At 35.8% G+C, this 16,851-nt stretch overlaps 1 protein-coding gene across 1 annotated transcript in view; it reads right to left on the bottom strand.

Moving 5' to 3' along the window:
• LUZP2 (leucine zipper protein 2) overlaps window positions 1-16,851 on the bottom strand; it is a 125,983-nt gene that overhangs the window by 1,197 nt on the left and 107,935 nt on the right. The window contains exons 10-11 of the mRNA XM_085063262.1: window positions 10,338-10,430; window positions 69-146 (exon numbers count right to left, since the gene is read on the bottom strand). Of these exons, the coding sequence (XP_084919388.1) occupies window positions 69-146; window positions 10,338-10,430 (171 nt within the window). The remainder of the gene's footprint in view (window positions 1-68; window positions 147-10,337; window positions 10,431-16,851) is intronic.

The following is a 16,851-nucleotide window of genomic DNA, read 5'->3' as shown; positions in this document are numbered from 1 at the left end:
TAAATAGTAATTGTGTGTTTCACCAGACCTTTTAGCAAAACCCCAGCAATTACTCTGAAAGGGAATACCTGAATGCTTGTCTCTGTTTCTGCTGCCTTCAAAGGAGATGCTGAATCATTACGATTCCCCAAACATGTCTTGGCAACCTGTCGATACAAATGTCAGAGAGAACTGCTTCAGATTTTTTCCTAAAATATTCATAGTTTTCCTAAAGAAAGGAATAATAAAAATCCCCAACAAACCAAAAAAAAATAACAACACTGGGTCTTCTTTTAAGCCTAGTTGATGAAATGGAACAAAGTTTTCATAGCTAAGCTTATCCCAGACTCCCATCATCTCTGCAATAATCTTTAAAAATATAGTCTTGCAGCAGCAAGTTTAACAACTTAATGCTTATCCAGCTTTTTTTCCTCATGTAAATCTCACCACCAATAGTGTAGTTTACTCCTACAAGTGGTCCTAGGGAACAGAAAAGTAATTAGAAGTGTCTTTTATGGGTGGGGAAATACTAACAAGCAGTGGAAAATCAGCATTACAGTTAGAACTTTTGTATTGGTATTCTCTTGACTAAACTCTAGATTTCTTAGGCACAAGAATCCCTGAATGGGAATAGAAAGTCACTGAATGGGGAAGTCAGATGACCCTCAAGGTACAGAAAATTGTGTTACATGAATTTTATTCCAGGAATAATGTTATATTCTTTGCCAATATGCTTTTCAATATCTGGGAAAGCAGAGTTGCAAACCATAAATAAAACTAATTACCGAGTACTGAAATTTCTACTGTACTGTTATTTAAGTCCCTTCAGGAGTAGGATTAATGATGCCATAGGAAAAGAAGTTGAAACATGAAATACAATAAAATATTGATAATATTTGGCCGTTACTCTAAAATGATTTCCCATTGGAATTTCTCTACTTGCTTTGCTATTAAAACTGATACATTTAAATTGAGTGAAAATGATGGGGTTTTCACAGATTTAAGTCACCAAGACTCTTTCCAACTTAACATTTCGGGGGTTTAGTAATGTTTAAGCTGCTGAAGTGAACCTCTGAGAAGATGCAGATTGATTGATGTGGGAAACTCTTTTTCATATTTGCCCACTCTAGAGAATAGCAAGTAGAAGTTGGATTAATATAGGGAGTAATCAAGGCAGTATTGATTAAAGTCCATTGATGATGCATCTACTCCTTTTATGACAAAAATCAAACAAAACATCAAAGAAAAACATGTGGTTCATGTTCTATACAAAGACTAAAAAGTCAGATGACAGAGTAGCAATTTTTAGTAGACTTTTCGTACTTCAAAACCTTAGAAGTGTGGTCCTGGCAAAACTTCCATTTAAATTATTTATTATCAATTTAGATTAAAAAAATATTTCCAGCTGAATCATGTTCAGAAAAAATGAGGTTTTGGGTGACTTCTGGGTGAGCAGCTTGGGGACAAAAGTTATTATAGGTCAAATAATGAACAGGATTGCAAGCTGTGTAATGAAGAGGACAGAAGTAATATTAATTAAATATAAGATCATTTACATATCCAGAATTTGCTTTGACTGTATATACTAAAAATGAAATCAGGTCATCTATTTCACCAACATAGTTCAGATATAGATATAGATATATAGATATAGATATATAGATATAGATATATAGATGCATCATATATTATATATGACCTCAGGCATATATATATATATATAAAAACACATACATATATACACATATATATATATACACACCTATGTGAGTATTTCCATGCTTTTGTATATATCTGTGCATATATAAATACAGAAACAAGCAAATACACACAATACATATATCTTCCTGTCCCTCAGCTAGAGACCAATGGAGAAATTTAAACCCAATGAATACCTTTCACAACCTTAGGTGACAGCTAAAAAAGGTAAAATATTAAACTTCTGTTATTGCTGCTAATTCCCTCAGTGCCAAGGAGTGGATTGTTTTGTTGGTTTGTCTGTGTGACTCTCTTTCTGTCAGATTCCCTCCTGTGAGAGCTACACTAATTACAAAAGGACAGAAGGAGAGCTTGACATGGCAGAAACTATCAAAAAGCAAAAAGAATTGCTTTTGGAAAATAACGGTGTTGAAATGTTGTCAGGGTGGGTTGCTTTTTTCTATTTTATTTTATGGAGATAAGCTTTTAGAAGTACCTGCAGGAAGAGATTCAGGGATCATGCCAGGCTTTGAATCAAGATTTCAATATTTCAGGGACACATGTCAGGGAGGAACTCTGTGCTCCTCCCACAAGGGCAGGAATTCCTGTACCTTGCAACATCATTACTCAACAGGAAAAGTTGAGTAAAAGCTGAAAAAATGTTCCTCAGCAGATACTTGCACAGAGATACACACAGCTGGGAGAAAAGCAGCTTTCTCCATTTCTGTCAGGGAAAGATCAATTGCTTTTCTCCCAAAGAGTGAACTTTTGTTTGAAAGATTATTACAGAAATGTTCATAAAGTGCTAACAAAAGAGTAAAAGCATCTTTGGAGAAAATATTTAGAAAGTAAAAAACCTGGTCTCAAGTCAGTCCTGTTAATACAGCTCCATTAAATCCTCTTGTACCATCATAACACAGCAGGTTGTAATTTAAAATATTTAATTTAAAATATTTTCAGGAATACTTCAAGGATGTTCAAGTTTTCCCACCAAGTGCAACATTGGTGAAATGACATTTGCCAATATGGACTGTTTCCCCTGCTGTTGGGCAGAAAGCTCTCTGAGTTCAGGCTGCACATGATCTCTGCTGGTCTCAGGTAAGTTTTAAACCTGTGCTGGCTGCAGGGGAGGGCAGGGAAGAGGCTCTGCCTCTCTCTCACCCCCTGGAGATTTGAACAAGACACAGGCATCTCTGCAAGCAATGCAGCCTCACCTTTTAATGCAGGGGTAATGATTAAAAATTCAGAATAAATATGAAATTATTTTTTGCCTGCTCCTCTTAGTGCTTCCAGAGAAGTTTAAGCAGGCTCTTAAGCTACATACTAAAAATTTTTTTAGGGGAAAAAAATCTTGCAGAACTGTAGGTATCTCTAATGTCAATGTGTGAAGGTTAATTATGGAGAGAGACATTTTTAGTTCAGTTCTCACAGCTAATAATTTGAATATTTCCTTGTCTCTCTCTGTGTTAATGTGACATAATAATAATAATAATAATAATGATGATGATGATGATTTTTTAGGGAAGAAAAATCTCCATCACCAAGAGCTAAATGAAGCCAGGTGACCAAGAACTGAATGAAGCCAGGCAAGACAAAATACCTCAGAAGATATAAAGGGAGGAGGAGAAAATTCAGCACACCCTGCTTTGATCTAGCTGAAAAACTCTGGGTGACTAATATATCTCAGCATTTTTAAAAATGCAACTTACTGTTAGCATGGTGAAAGGCTAAATGTCTTTCTCATGAACTTTTCTTGCAAGATTATTAAAAAATATTCTTCTGCATTTATGAAACTGACAGCACAACAAAAGAAAAAAAAACTAACTTAATTTCTGAGATTCCAACTTCATTGCTGAAGTTCATTTCCTGCCATTGGCGTTCAGAACAAAACAGGTCTTTTATCCCTAACTATTTCCTGTGTTGTTTTCTTTTTAGGGAGCCTGAGGTTGGCTGTTTCAAAGGGAGCAGGGATGGCAGACAAACTCCTGATCATAAAAATCCTGATCTCATTCAGAAGCACAGTTCCTAATGTTCTGGAGATCCAATTAGTATTTACTCTGTTCATTGGTCAAAATCTTCACCAGGTTGGGAAGAGAATTCAGGATATTTCATTGCTTTCCTCATCCTAAGCTGAGCTGAACATTTCTCAAAGCTTTAACTGAAACTGTCACATTTCTAGGTGACACTTCATCTTCATCAGAGATGAAGAGAACCTGCCAGAGATATTTTCCTCAGTTCCTAAAGACTTCTCATTCAGTTCTACTTAATCCTTGTTTCATTTGCATGTGCCCACACAAGCAATCCACTTTTGTCTAGATTCAGGAAGCAAACCTTCAACACTTGCCAGGCTTTGTCCAGTGAATGATGATTAATCCTTGAAGGAGTTTTATGACTCAGAGCAGTGAAATAAAATAGAAAGATAGATTTCTCTGCTGTTTAGAGCCCTGCCTCTTCTCTTTCCTTAATTCATTTTAATAAAAAAATATAGTAATTTTATAAATTGTATTTAACTACTAGTGACAGATCTCAACATTTCACCCATGAACAAACTAATTTTACAGAATAATCTTTATATCTTCTGCGTGGAGGAATTATTTACTTCACCATTAAGTTTTCTGGGTGGTATGTTTGGAACATCTGCCCTATATTTTGCAATAATGGGCACATTTGTAAGACAAACATATTCAGTAAGTTACATATACAGTATTTTTGTCATAAAACATCAAGAAAGATCTAACAGTTGAAAACTCAACATTAAAAAGTCTAAAACAGAGCGGTGAGAATTCTAAGTATGAAAGCAAAACCTTTTCCAAAGTGGGATTTTAGGAAAAAAATCATTTATTCCAGTGTGTTTGATAGTTGGCCAGACTATTTCATTGTTTTCACAGTCACTGTTTCCAAATTGCATAGTTTCTGAACATCTCTTTAAAATTTAGTTTGGCCAATGTTGACAATTTTTATGACTAAGCACAACAGAAGTTCTATTATGATTTTCTTCTATATGGCAGAGGAAAAAAAACAAATTTAGTGATGTTGAACACTTGTTACTTGGTCTACATAAACTTTAGGAAACACATTAATGATCTGTTTCTGTTTGTAAAATCAAATTTTCATAGAAGTGCATTTAGCTTTAAACAATAAATTTTGTGAAATGAAAAAAAAATCCAGAGCAGTAAGTGAGAAATTTAACATGACAGAAAAATTGAGATGGGGGAAATGCCTTGAAATTCTGTGTTGTTTTTGTCTTTTTGTCAGTTCAGAAGTTTGGGTTATAAAATCTGCAGCTTGGTCAGCACTGTACACAAAATTTCAGAAGTTATGGTGTCCAGTTCTCCTGGTAAATAGCACTGCAAAGCTGGAGAGCTTCACAGCTGTATAAATGACAAAGGTGGATAAACAGAGTGTGCAGCTTCATTTAAAAAGAATTTTCAACGAGCCAGTTAGAACTCAGCAGGTCTGCTGGCTTTTCAAATACTCAACTTTATCTCCAGGCAGTTGAACAGTGTAACTAGAGGGTTTTCCACTGCATCAACTCAGCAAGTAAGATCTGGCTTTATGGTCAAAAAATCATCACAATTTAAGGTCAAATAACCAAATCCCAAGTGGACAGGAAATCAAGTGTAAATAAGTGATATTACAACAGCTTTTGCAGCTAGAAAATAATTCTGCTGCAGCTAAACAGCATCCTGCAGATTTAGATGACCAAACATTGAAGTTTTGGTTTTCCTTTGCATCACTGCTCCTTTTGGCTTCAGAGGGCAAGAACAGCAGATGTGGAGGATGTTTGTAGAGTAGGGTGATGGGGGAGGAAGTACTGAGTTAGTTCTGCAGAAAATAAATCAGATGTGGGAGAAAAGGACAATTAGGTCAACTGACAAACTAGTTATCTTAGTTGCCATTAGCCAAGATAGGTTCACAGTTTATTCAAATTCACGTTTGATCAGATTTGTTCGTGAATTTTTCACAGATCTGTACTGGAAGCTGTTTTAACCCTCACTGTTTAGAAGAAAGGCTCAGAGCAAGAAATAGGTGAAATTTTTCAATTTTTCACATCCTTCTGTTTTAGATCACAGATGGTTAAACTCAGATGTTGTAACTTCTTATGACCTTCATAGTCTTCATTTACAGAACTAAATTTACTTTAAGTATTTTATTAGTTTGAAATTTTTTAATATCAATAGTTACTTTTTTTCTCTTTTCACTCCCCTTGGAAAACAATCAGAGACTACAATGTGAGCAAAGCTCTGCAATGGAAACTGCTTTAAGCAAATGAATATACTGTGGTTGCTTGGAAACATGTGCAAGTTTGGCTCCAATCCTCAATGTCGTCTGTCACTGAGTGATTAATGAACAAGTAGTGTTTGTTTACTGCAGGAAATTAAGGCAGCAAATAAAAGCACTATCACTTGTGTTTATCAGAGAAGGTTCGACCAGGACAAAGAGCAAAAAATCTAAGGTGAGGACTGAGAGGAAAGGATTATTTTATAAATTCTTCAATGTTTTAGCAATACCAAATAGGTGGTTTTAAATTATGTGTTAGACGCATAAGAATTATTTGGTATGGAAAGGGAACAGAGTAAATTGTGGTGTAAAAACCAAAATGCCAAAAGCTTTTGGGAAGACAGACAAGGGAAAGGATACAGGGGAGAAAGAGCTCTGCAGAACTCTGGTTCTGCACAGGAACCAGAGAATAGGAAAACATCTCTGGATAAGGCTAAGAAAAAATAGTCTTGACAAGATGCCTCTAATAAAGTAAAAATAATCTAAATAATGGAAACCTTCACAATAAAATTGAAGGGTTTTCTTGTTTGTTTGTTTTTGATGAATTTCAGATTATGTATCACAGGTTATCCAACCTACTTCTGGCTGTTACTGGTCACATGTGAAATTGCATTACAGATAAATATCATTAGTATCAAATTTCCAAATTTGCTAGTCTGTATCTCATGTGTCAATAAATCTTCATTTGTATTTGTTCTAATTTAAACTACATTAATTACTGTGAACAGGCATTAACCCCATAAAAAGAAAATTGCAGAAAACCCACAAATTTAAGCCAGAGATACGTAACTATACAGACTTAAAAATGCCAATTGGAACCAGTAACTAACAATTTTGCTTTATTTTTCGCCTTAATATCTGTAATATTGCATGTTCTTCTCTAGTTAGTCTTTACCACCCTAATTCTTCCAAAATATAAATCACACTTTATTTATCAGAGACCCAATAAAAGGATCTTTGTCAAGTTCTGAGAAAGTATTTCTGAAGTATTAGGTTTCTAAGCAACAGAGTTTTAAGTACATCTTGATTAATTTTTCTTTAAAAATGCTGTATTAAAACCTGTCATATGTTCTTAACCAGCCACCCTTAATCTCCCTTCATTGGGAGTTAAGCAGCTGTGAAAACTTCAGAAAAAAAATACACACAGCCAAGTACTGATAAAAATACATTAAAAACTCTTCCCAAATGTCAAATTTTCTCCAAGTGCTAATGTTCACAGCTGCAAATTGCAGCTTGGTATCACTGAAGTAATATGGTCCTTTGGGAAAACAAATTCCTGGCAGTTCTTTCAGAACTGTAGGTATCTCCAATGTCAATGTGTGAAGGTTAATTATGGAGAGAAGTATTTTTAGTTCAGTTCTCATGGCTAGTAATTTGAATTCTTCCTTGTCTCTCTCTGTGTCAATGTGGCATAATAATAATAATAATAATAATAATCACAATAGTGATGATGTTGCTAGCCCAATGTCAGATGAACAGTGTGTATAAGATAAAGAAAATAGTTTTAACTTAATCAACAACCTGGAAAATTACTTTAGTCACCACTGTGAGCAATCCACGGGATGAAAGGGGCACAAGGATGTACCTCAGATTTGTAAAATAGTTAGAACTGTTATGAAAAACATATGTGATGCTTTGATTTTCTTTGAAAATTTATTGCTTTCTTTTAATTAGTCCTTCAATTCACAAGAACATTTTCTCATTATTTTCATTACTTTCGTGGTATTTAAAGTGAAATCAGAGTATTCTGACAAAGTGGGATGTTTTATTCTCCCATGATGGCCTCAAATTTTTATATATATTTATATGAAAAAAATTTAAAAAAATATAAAAGTCTCATGTGTACAGGGAGAACATGTCTCCCTGTTTTAGTAAGTTTTTTAATTACAAAAAAATTGTGTTTCTGATTGGGATAAATAAGAACAGGCCTTCCTTTCTTGGAGACAGGGTTGTCCTCACAATATTTTTTGGAACTTCGCTGTCAAAGCCATTCCTCCAACAGACACCACAGCACAGTGTGTTGGGTATCAGTGTGAGTCCTACATTGATTTTCATTTAATGTGAACAGAATGGAACTATGAATATTACATAATGCTCATTTTATCAGTAGAAAAATGAATTTATACCAGCAACATGCTTAGAAGAAAGATAAAACTGGGAAAACCATTGCCTGCTTGATTTTACAATAAGGAACATTATCTAGCAGGGCACAGTTAATTTGAATACCCCTAAGGTATGATTTCATTGATTTTATTACTTTTTTCCTCCATGCAGGAAGTTTTGTCAAATACAGACTTAGCAAACCTTGAAGATTTTAAATTCAAGGGAAATGTGAGTCCCATAAACATAGAATTGGGCCTAAAATATGATAATTGTGAGATTAAATGATATAAAACTGAATTCCATTGTAGCCTAACAATGTAGGCTATAATAGATAATACAGATAACCTAATTTCTTTTCACTTGGAAAATGTTACTTAGACAAATGGAGGGAATAGAGCTGGATTTTAATTTAGCTTGAATCTTGAAGAAGAGTTCAACTCAGGACCATTTTTAACTCCAATTGCAGTAATCTGCTTCCCCTGGGGGTACAGGGGATGTGCCACTGCAGGGACAAATTCCTCATAGCAAGCAGCACCCCATGCTGGCTAACTAAATGGCTAAAATATTAGCTGCTAGAAGCACAAAAAACAACCACTGAACTAATCAAAATATCTGAAACCTTGATTTTAAGGAAAAGTGAATATTTTAAGTGTCTTTCACTGCAGTAGTTGATACAGAAATTAAATAGTCTTTTGATTTTTGAAATATGTTAACAGTTTTTTTTTCTTTCTCTTTTGATGTATTCACTTAGGTAACAAAGAGCTGTTTGAACTTCTTTACACAAATATTTAGCCTAAATTACCTCAGTGTCTACTGAAAATATTCTACATTTCATTAAACCTTCCGTAACTTTTCCAAGAGATAACTAACCTCATCTAGTTAGTTCATCTAATCAAATCTAATCTAATCTAATCATAACCTAAACAGAGTTCACTCCAACTTTATAATTTTACATATTTTTCTTCTCCACTTTCAGTTTTGATTAAGAAAATGGAGTTTCCTTTCCATTTAGAGGATAAGAAATGTGCAACAGCAAATGATGCATTCTCATGGATATGCAATTTCTCCTTGTTCTGTAGAGGATGTGGCAGAAGGGAGGTAATTTACAACTGAATAAACTTATAACATATCTGTAATAAATGGATAGTCTGTACTTTTTCTACAATTTGTTGAATACTCAATTATCTGAGTTTTTTTCCCAGAATTTTCTTCCCACTGCCATGATCAATAACAGCAGGCTACCCAGTTTACCTCCACAGGACTTTGTTACATCTTGAGATATAACAATATATCCAATATCTATTGAATATTCCATAGGTATATTTCACCTGCAAATTAGTCAAAGCAGCACTATACCTTTTGGACTATTGAGCAGAAAATCCTCAACAGCCAGAGCAGACTTTCTCAGGAAAATTGCTCTAATTCATTTTTTTCTGTATTTTTCCTGTTCTATTTGTATCTTTATTATCACAGCCACAATAGCTGCATTTGAGATTTCTGTTCAGAGCTCACACCATGCTGTTTGAATGAGTGCATTGCCTCAGTAAAAGCACCAAATTCAGCTTTCTCTCAGAGCTGCCATAAGAAAAACGCAGCTTGCAGCTTTTCTAGGCTGGCAGTGAGCAAAATCACATCCTTCCAACCATGATGCTGTCATCTCTCACCTCTCCCCAAAGGTTCTGCTTCATTAAATGAAGCAGCAGTGAAGGCTGGGCCTGATTATTAGTAATAGATAAATTTGTAATAAATATGAAGATGTGTAAATAAGGTTTTTGCCTCTCATTATAGTGCAGGCAACAGTTCAGCGAGGAGAGGAGAGGAGAGGAGAGGAGAGGAGAGGAGAGGAGAGGAGAGGAGAGGAGAGGAGAGGAGAGGGAGAGGAGAGGAGAGGAGAGGAGAGGAGAGGAGAGGAGAGGAGAGGAGAGGAGAGGAGAGGAGAGGAGAGGAGAGAGGAGAGGAGAAGGAAAAGGAAAAGGAAAAAAAGGAAAAGGGTTCTTGAAATAGTTAAACAGAAATGACACAATTTCCACCACTGCTCTTCCTGCAACAGCTCTACCAGTTCTGTTAAGTAGTTTCTAATAGAAACCCAGATAATATACATGCAGAAATTGACAGCTAACCGCATTTGCTCCTCAGCACTTCAGTGCAGAGCACAGCTGGCTGATAGAATATGAGTACCATCCTGAATAGGAAAAATCCCATTGGTAGTTCCCTAAAACATTAATGTTTTCATACAACCCAGATTAGACCCTGTTTTTCAGGTGAGCTCATCTTACATCTTGAGAATCACACTCCTGGGTGCTTTGATTTTCTTCCTTTTTCAAGGCCACGTGGAAATTCTTTTTCTCTGCTGAGACATTTTGCCAGACCTGGAAAAATGAAAAAAAATGGAAACATTAATATAATTGAGATAAAATATCAAATAAGTCACATTTGAAAATTCAGGATAACAATAAAAAAACCAAAAGGTCTTGTCCCAGGCTGCAAAATGGCAAAAATGTTCCTTTTCCTGCCTTTCTCTCCTTACACCCAGAACTGCATGGGGCAGGCACTCTGCTATCACTTTATATAATCACTGCACTTCCTACCACTGACTTGTTGCTCATTTTAAGCATCATTTTCTCTATTTCCTGTACCTCTTAATGTTCAAAGGGACAAAAAAAGAAGAACATGCACTGAAACAATCCTGAAAGCATCAAACTGTCTGCAAGACATATTGAAATCTTCAGGGGGGTGACAGGAAACAAAGCAAAATAATTTCCCTGCAAAGGAAAGTCAGAACTTCAGACACCATTTTTGAAATCCTTTTCATGTCACTTATACTGCATTGAATTATTAAGTTATACAAAGTTTCCAAAAATGTTGGAGAACAGGAGAAACCAAACCAAGCAGGTCACTATTTACAATTTAACTTGAACCATCAATAATAGTTCAATTCACAGTTGAAATAAAATAGTTCAAATAGCCTCAGGTTAACAGCTCTCCAATGAGGATTTGTTAGTTTTCTAGAGCAACTGACTGCTGGAGGAAGTAATGTGGAGGTAAACAAATCTGAAAGATCAATAGAAACAATTGTTTTGTTAAATAATAAATGCCATTTATTACCTGCATTGAGTGACCTGTCTGCTTGGACTGAAAGAAATTACAGTTCTTCAAACTTAAATTTCTTCCCATCGAATAAAAGAAGCAAATGTCCAATAAATGCTAAAACATATGTTCACTTGATTTCTTGACTACCCCACTCTGTGAATCCACCTGGGATGCCAGCAGAACCAGACAGCTTTGAGCCTTATTGCCTGAGGAGAATAAAGGCTTGGCCATAGAGCTTCTTGTTTCAGAATCTGATTCTTGCTTAAAATGTACCTAAGCAAATGATACACGATTTCTCAGCATGTTGTACTCATTTCCACAGAGCGAGGGGAAGTTTGAGATGTTTTAGGTGAGCTGTCATCAAGAAAGTGCTTTCCAAGTGTCACATTTTCGGATGTTTACAGCATTTCCTGTTTCTAGGAAACTGGAAAACAGGAAAATTTCTGGTTGTCCCCTCTTTAGTTTTCAAAAGAGTGAAGTGCATTATAACATATTAGAGCTTTTCTTCTTTTTTCTCTCCCAGAATGAAAGACAAGATTTTATGAGGTTTTCCAATTTCTATACGATTGCCTTAGCCAGTAGGATCCAATTCTGCAACAAACTTTATAAATCACTCACCAGAGCTGCACTGCTCAGACAGACACCAGCCCAACCCTCATTCCCTGCTTTCTAGCTGATGGACACTGCATCCCCTCAGCTATCCCACAGCCATCACCTCCAATCCTTTCTCATCCTGTTACCCTGAGGTGACACTGATCTGTATATCTGAAGTTCAAGTTTAAAGCACCACACTTCTCACAGAGGCCAAAGGAGGAAAGCAGAGCAGAGGGAAGATGCTGGTTGGATCCTTTAAATTTGAATTCTGACCAAAACACCAGAGGGCTTCTTGCATCTGCTTAGGCATTTTTATTCTCTAAAATTTTAGGACCAACACTGGCTTTTTTCACAAAAAAAATTTAGAGGCTTATCTGCTTGCTGATGATGTGTGAGTCTTACAGGAAGACTTTGCAAATAGGATGTTTTATTATTAAAAATAACTTCTCATATAAAAAAGAATATGCTATTATTTCTCTGAGTGAGGCCTGTTTACTAGACTGACACCTCACTTAATAAAAATGACATCAAGTATTCCAGAGTGAAATTGTCTGGATAAAGATTATGAAGTCCTTCCCAATTTAATTAAAGCTTTCTAAACCCTCCTCAAATCTTTTCAATATGGGATTTCAAATGCAAGCTTTTTTTCAAGGAACATGAAATCATTTTTTTTTTTCTTTGAAACAATTTAGAAGTTACAGCCTCTTACTAGTGAGACCTTACAAGCTTGACTAAAACCCAAGCTTTGCATTTCAGATACTTGAAACAATTGTTTAAAATGAAATAATTGTTTTAAATGCTTGCAGAGGAAACTAGACTGTTGATGAGTGCTTGGGTTGCAGCAAAACTTGCAGAATACTTGGAGAGAAGCAAACCAGACTCCTTATTTCTTTGAGATCTCTTCTAAAGTCTGAAGTGGGATAAATAAAAGCCCAGTTCTCCTTCATGCCTTTGAAATTTCCTTCATGTATTTTATATATTTTATAAGTTTTTCATTATATATTTTATAAATTTACTTTATCTGTTTTTCATTTCTGATATCAAACACTAGAAATGTTTGATATCACCTTTTTCTTGAGCTTTTCTTCTCAAAGTTTGCACTGTTGTTATAATAGCCTCACCTCCACTGCTAAATAAAACTGCAAAATTAGGTCAACTGAATTCCACCTTTCAAAAGATTTTTTGACTTTGACATGTAGCTCAGTTTTACCCCATATTAGAAATAGTCCTTCTGGCTCTTCTCACATCACTTTTTGGCATGACTGCCCAACCCTTATTCTGCAGTCAGCAGTTTTTCAGGTGGGATGCCACAGTGCTATGGACAGGAGGACTTGCTAGGCAACCTGCCAACACCAATATGGGTCACATCAATGCAATTATTTCCTGTTGCTTAGACTGTCACAGATTACTCTTTTCTACACTGAGGGTTGCTGGTGATAATCAATTTCCTCATTAAAAAAAAAAAAAAAAAAGGGAAAAAAGGAACTCATGGTGATCTAACGGCAAGACTGCACAGCATTTTCAATGTAAGCAAACCAACTAAGCAGTTTCTGGCAGAGTGCAAGTTCATGACATCCAAGGACCAAAAACCCTCAGTTCTAGGACAGCCAGGATGGTTTGATGGTTTCCCTCTGATCACGAGCAGTGTCTCCATATGCCCATTTTGATGAACTTCAAATACTGAAATCCTGCAGTTTGTCCAGAAACACGTTTTGAAGGTTACATGAACCCAACCTGCAAACATTCAAAAACCACCTACAGCAAAGAAGACTTGCCAGCCTGGCTTTGCTGTGCCAGCTGCACTTCCTTGTCACTGCTGAACCGCTAGCAGAGTGAAGAAGCCAGACAGAATCTCAGCTGGACACAATTCTGAATTTGTTATTTACTTTTTAGAACTTATACAGACTTTCACAGGTCGTCCAGATTGGGTCAATTCAAAACCTCCCCCTAGGCTGATTGGCCAGGCTTGAACTGCCTATCTTTCCAGAGACCATTTTAATAACATTAAAAGTTTATCTTTATTTATAAAAGCACAGGAAGAAGAAGAGAAAAATTCCCATGGGAAAGAATCTGTGTTGCCACACTTTGTGCCATCAGTTTGGCATGTTGAGTGAGGCCAGACTGAGAGATCCCCCTGGACTGGGGTTGCTCCTCTTGGCCAATCTTCACCAAGGCTGCTGACCAGATGGTTTGCCAAATGCTACAGACAGGAACAGCCAAGGCAGGAGTCATCCCCACCTCTCAGTGCACTCAGTTTTGGGTTGTTCTGGGACATGTCTTATATTCTTTTGAGATGGAAGTGGCTTTTGGCATGTCAAGGAGGTCCCGAGTTGCTCAAGGATTTTTGGCACTTACTGTAAAACAGGAGCAGTTTTGTATTTAGCAGGTGGATGAAGTTATCAGAGCTTTTCTGGGCAAGGTGCATAGATCAAGAGCCAGAGATATCACCTTTCCAAAGGCAGCTCTGACTGCTCCTGGAAACAGTGACTCTGTGGTACATTGCACACACACACAGGCCAGCTGCCCTGTAATGCCTCATACACTAATTTTGGCCAAGAAAAAGGTGCTAAACCCATAATGTTTTCCTCCACCTTTCTTTTTTGAATAGCATCATTTGCAATTACAAAAGCTCACATCATTTTGAACTGGATATAATTGTATTATAGACTTTTGAGTTATACCCCTAGCCCTACAAGTTTCATAGAATCACAGACTGGCTTGGGTTGAACAGGACCTTAAAGAGCACCTTATTCCAAATTTTAGATTGTAAAGTAGTTAAGTATCTATTACACCTTTCCACAACAGAATTCACAGACAAATATTGATTAATATCTATGTATAGTATAAAAAAACCCATTGTATTTCTTTTCTTTGTATCCTGATTTAAAAATCTTCCACAGTAACTCACATGCAAAAATAAATGAGAAGACAATAAAAAACCCCAGTAATAAAGCTACATATTTCTGTAAGTGTGATGGTCACTGGACATATATAGACATACATATTTGGCATGTTTTACAGTAGAGATAACTAGCTTTTCTATAGTCAATATTATTCAACAGTACATGGGTGAGACATATTTTCATTTTTATATCTATTTATTGCATATCTACAGAGATATAATCAGATAGGACAATTCTTTTTAAAGGACTGCAAATCCTATAATGTACCAGATCTTAAAACTCCTACATACTGTTTCTAAAGCAAACATGTTTGCCCATGTGGTTATTTTCTTTTTGCTCCAATTTGCACTGTATTCAAATGTCTTTAAGATGGAAAATAGCTGCTTATTTTTATGCCAAAAAAATAAATAGCTGCTTATTTTTCCAAATAATGTGCCAAAAATAAGCATTGAGCAAAACTCTAGTAAGTTGTTCAAATAGTCTGGAACAACCCCACTCTTATTAGAAATGGAAATTGTTAGGATATCTGCAACATGGGTACTGAAAGATCGCAATTCATCTTCTTCACATTTCACAGACATTTGTTTTGCTTATAAAAGAATTTTTTGGGGATGAACATCCACAATGATCTCACATGGCTGAACATCCATCAAAGTGAAAGGACTTTTCTTTCAAATGGATCATCTGGGATGACAGATGACATAGCTAGATGTCAATTCCCTGAATAATTATTTTCATAACCTGACTATGAGTGCAGAATTTTCCCTCATATATGCTACTACCATTTAAATGGGTTTAAATTTTTGCTTTTTTAGTGTTCTGGAGTCCTTGAAAAAAAAGCTATCCTAAAAGAAAATAATAAAAGTTTCATTTGTCAAGAACAAGGGAAGATATCTTGGCGTTTTCAAACACTGTTTTTAGTATTTCCTACTAAATATGTATTCTAGATAAAGTCAATCTCCTGGGGGAAAAAGTTACATCTTAACCACCTCAAGGTTAACTCACAAATGTGCTCAGAGATAGGAAAGTAGCACAGAAACAGAAGATAAAAATAATAATTGGTCAGCTTCCTCTAGTAATATACAGAATGGATTTGCATTTACAGGATGTAGGGGAATTCTATTAACTGTTTTCAGGCAGCTGGTATTTGACACCCAACTGCCTCCAGGACAGCAAGGGGCTGGTAAAGGAGGGAAGATTCACAGGAGAGCAGTGTTCTTCTACAGAAATAGCTGGAGGGCTCTTCTAGGGCATTTAAATAGGCAGTGGGTGCCAATTTAGAGCAATTCCAAAAATGTCTAGCTACACATAAAAAGAAGTTCCATGGGTTTGTTGCTGTGCACTGAATTCTGCTGTTTTTTCCTCATACAGCTTATATTGAAAGCATTGCATATTTGAGATAATTGCAGTTTTCTAACAGAACCTTAAACCAACACTTTCAGTTGCCTCACTACCTTGGAACAACTGCAGTTTCTGATTTATATTTCCATGCAGCTGAGGGTGTGAAAGCCCTTGTGAAAATGTATACAACCATCTCTTTTTCTATAAGAGAAGCACTGTGATGATTCATTGCACCCCAATTTTCAACAGTCAGAATGATGTATTTACTTCTATTTTACTGCAAACAAAAGAGAGAATATCTAAGTCACATGCTTAGAGAAGAAAAAACAAAAGGCAACAAACCAAAGTTCTGGTAGGATTATACAAGAGAAAGAGACAAAATTACCTAACTGCAAACAGAATTTAGAAATAGTTTTTCCTTGTACTAACCTTGTGGAAGTCATAAATAACAATTTAGATTAAACTGTGGAAAAACATTAACACCTTCTTGTTGCATAGCACATGTTGGTGTGAAATATATGAGACAATGAAAACCTGAAATTATTTGAGTCAGTTTTTTCAGTTGCCTGTTCACGAAAATTCTCACTAAAGAAAATCCCACATGTTACACAGTTCTGTAGCCTAGTGAGGTTAAACATTTACAGCCCAAATTCAATTTGAATCAATAATGGCCAGCATAAAACAATCCAAGTACTTCTAAGTAGTGCTTAGTGCACACATACCTGAAATCAAACCTCCTTACTACTTGAAAACCAACTTAGCAAAGGAAATAAAGAATTTAAAGTGTGGGTTGGTAGGGTGTGGTGATAAGAGAACTAACCTGTGTAAGTCTGGAATTTATTAATAGTCTGGAATTTATTAA

Source organism: Lichenostomus cassidix, chromosome 5 (assembly GCF_008360975.1).
Source record: "Lichenostomus cassidix isolate B80296 chromosome 5, HeHo_3.0, whole genome shotgun sequence".
Classification (NCBI taxonomy): domain Eukaryota; kingdom Metazoa; phylum Chordata; class Aves; order Passeriformes; family Meliphagidae; genus Lichenostomus; species Lichenostomus cassidix.
This window is presented reverse-complemented; position numbering and strand designations above follow the sequence as displayed.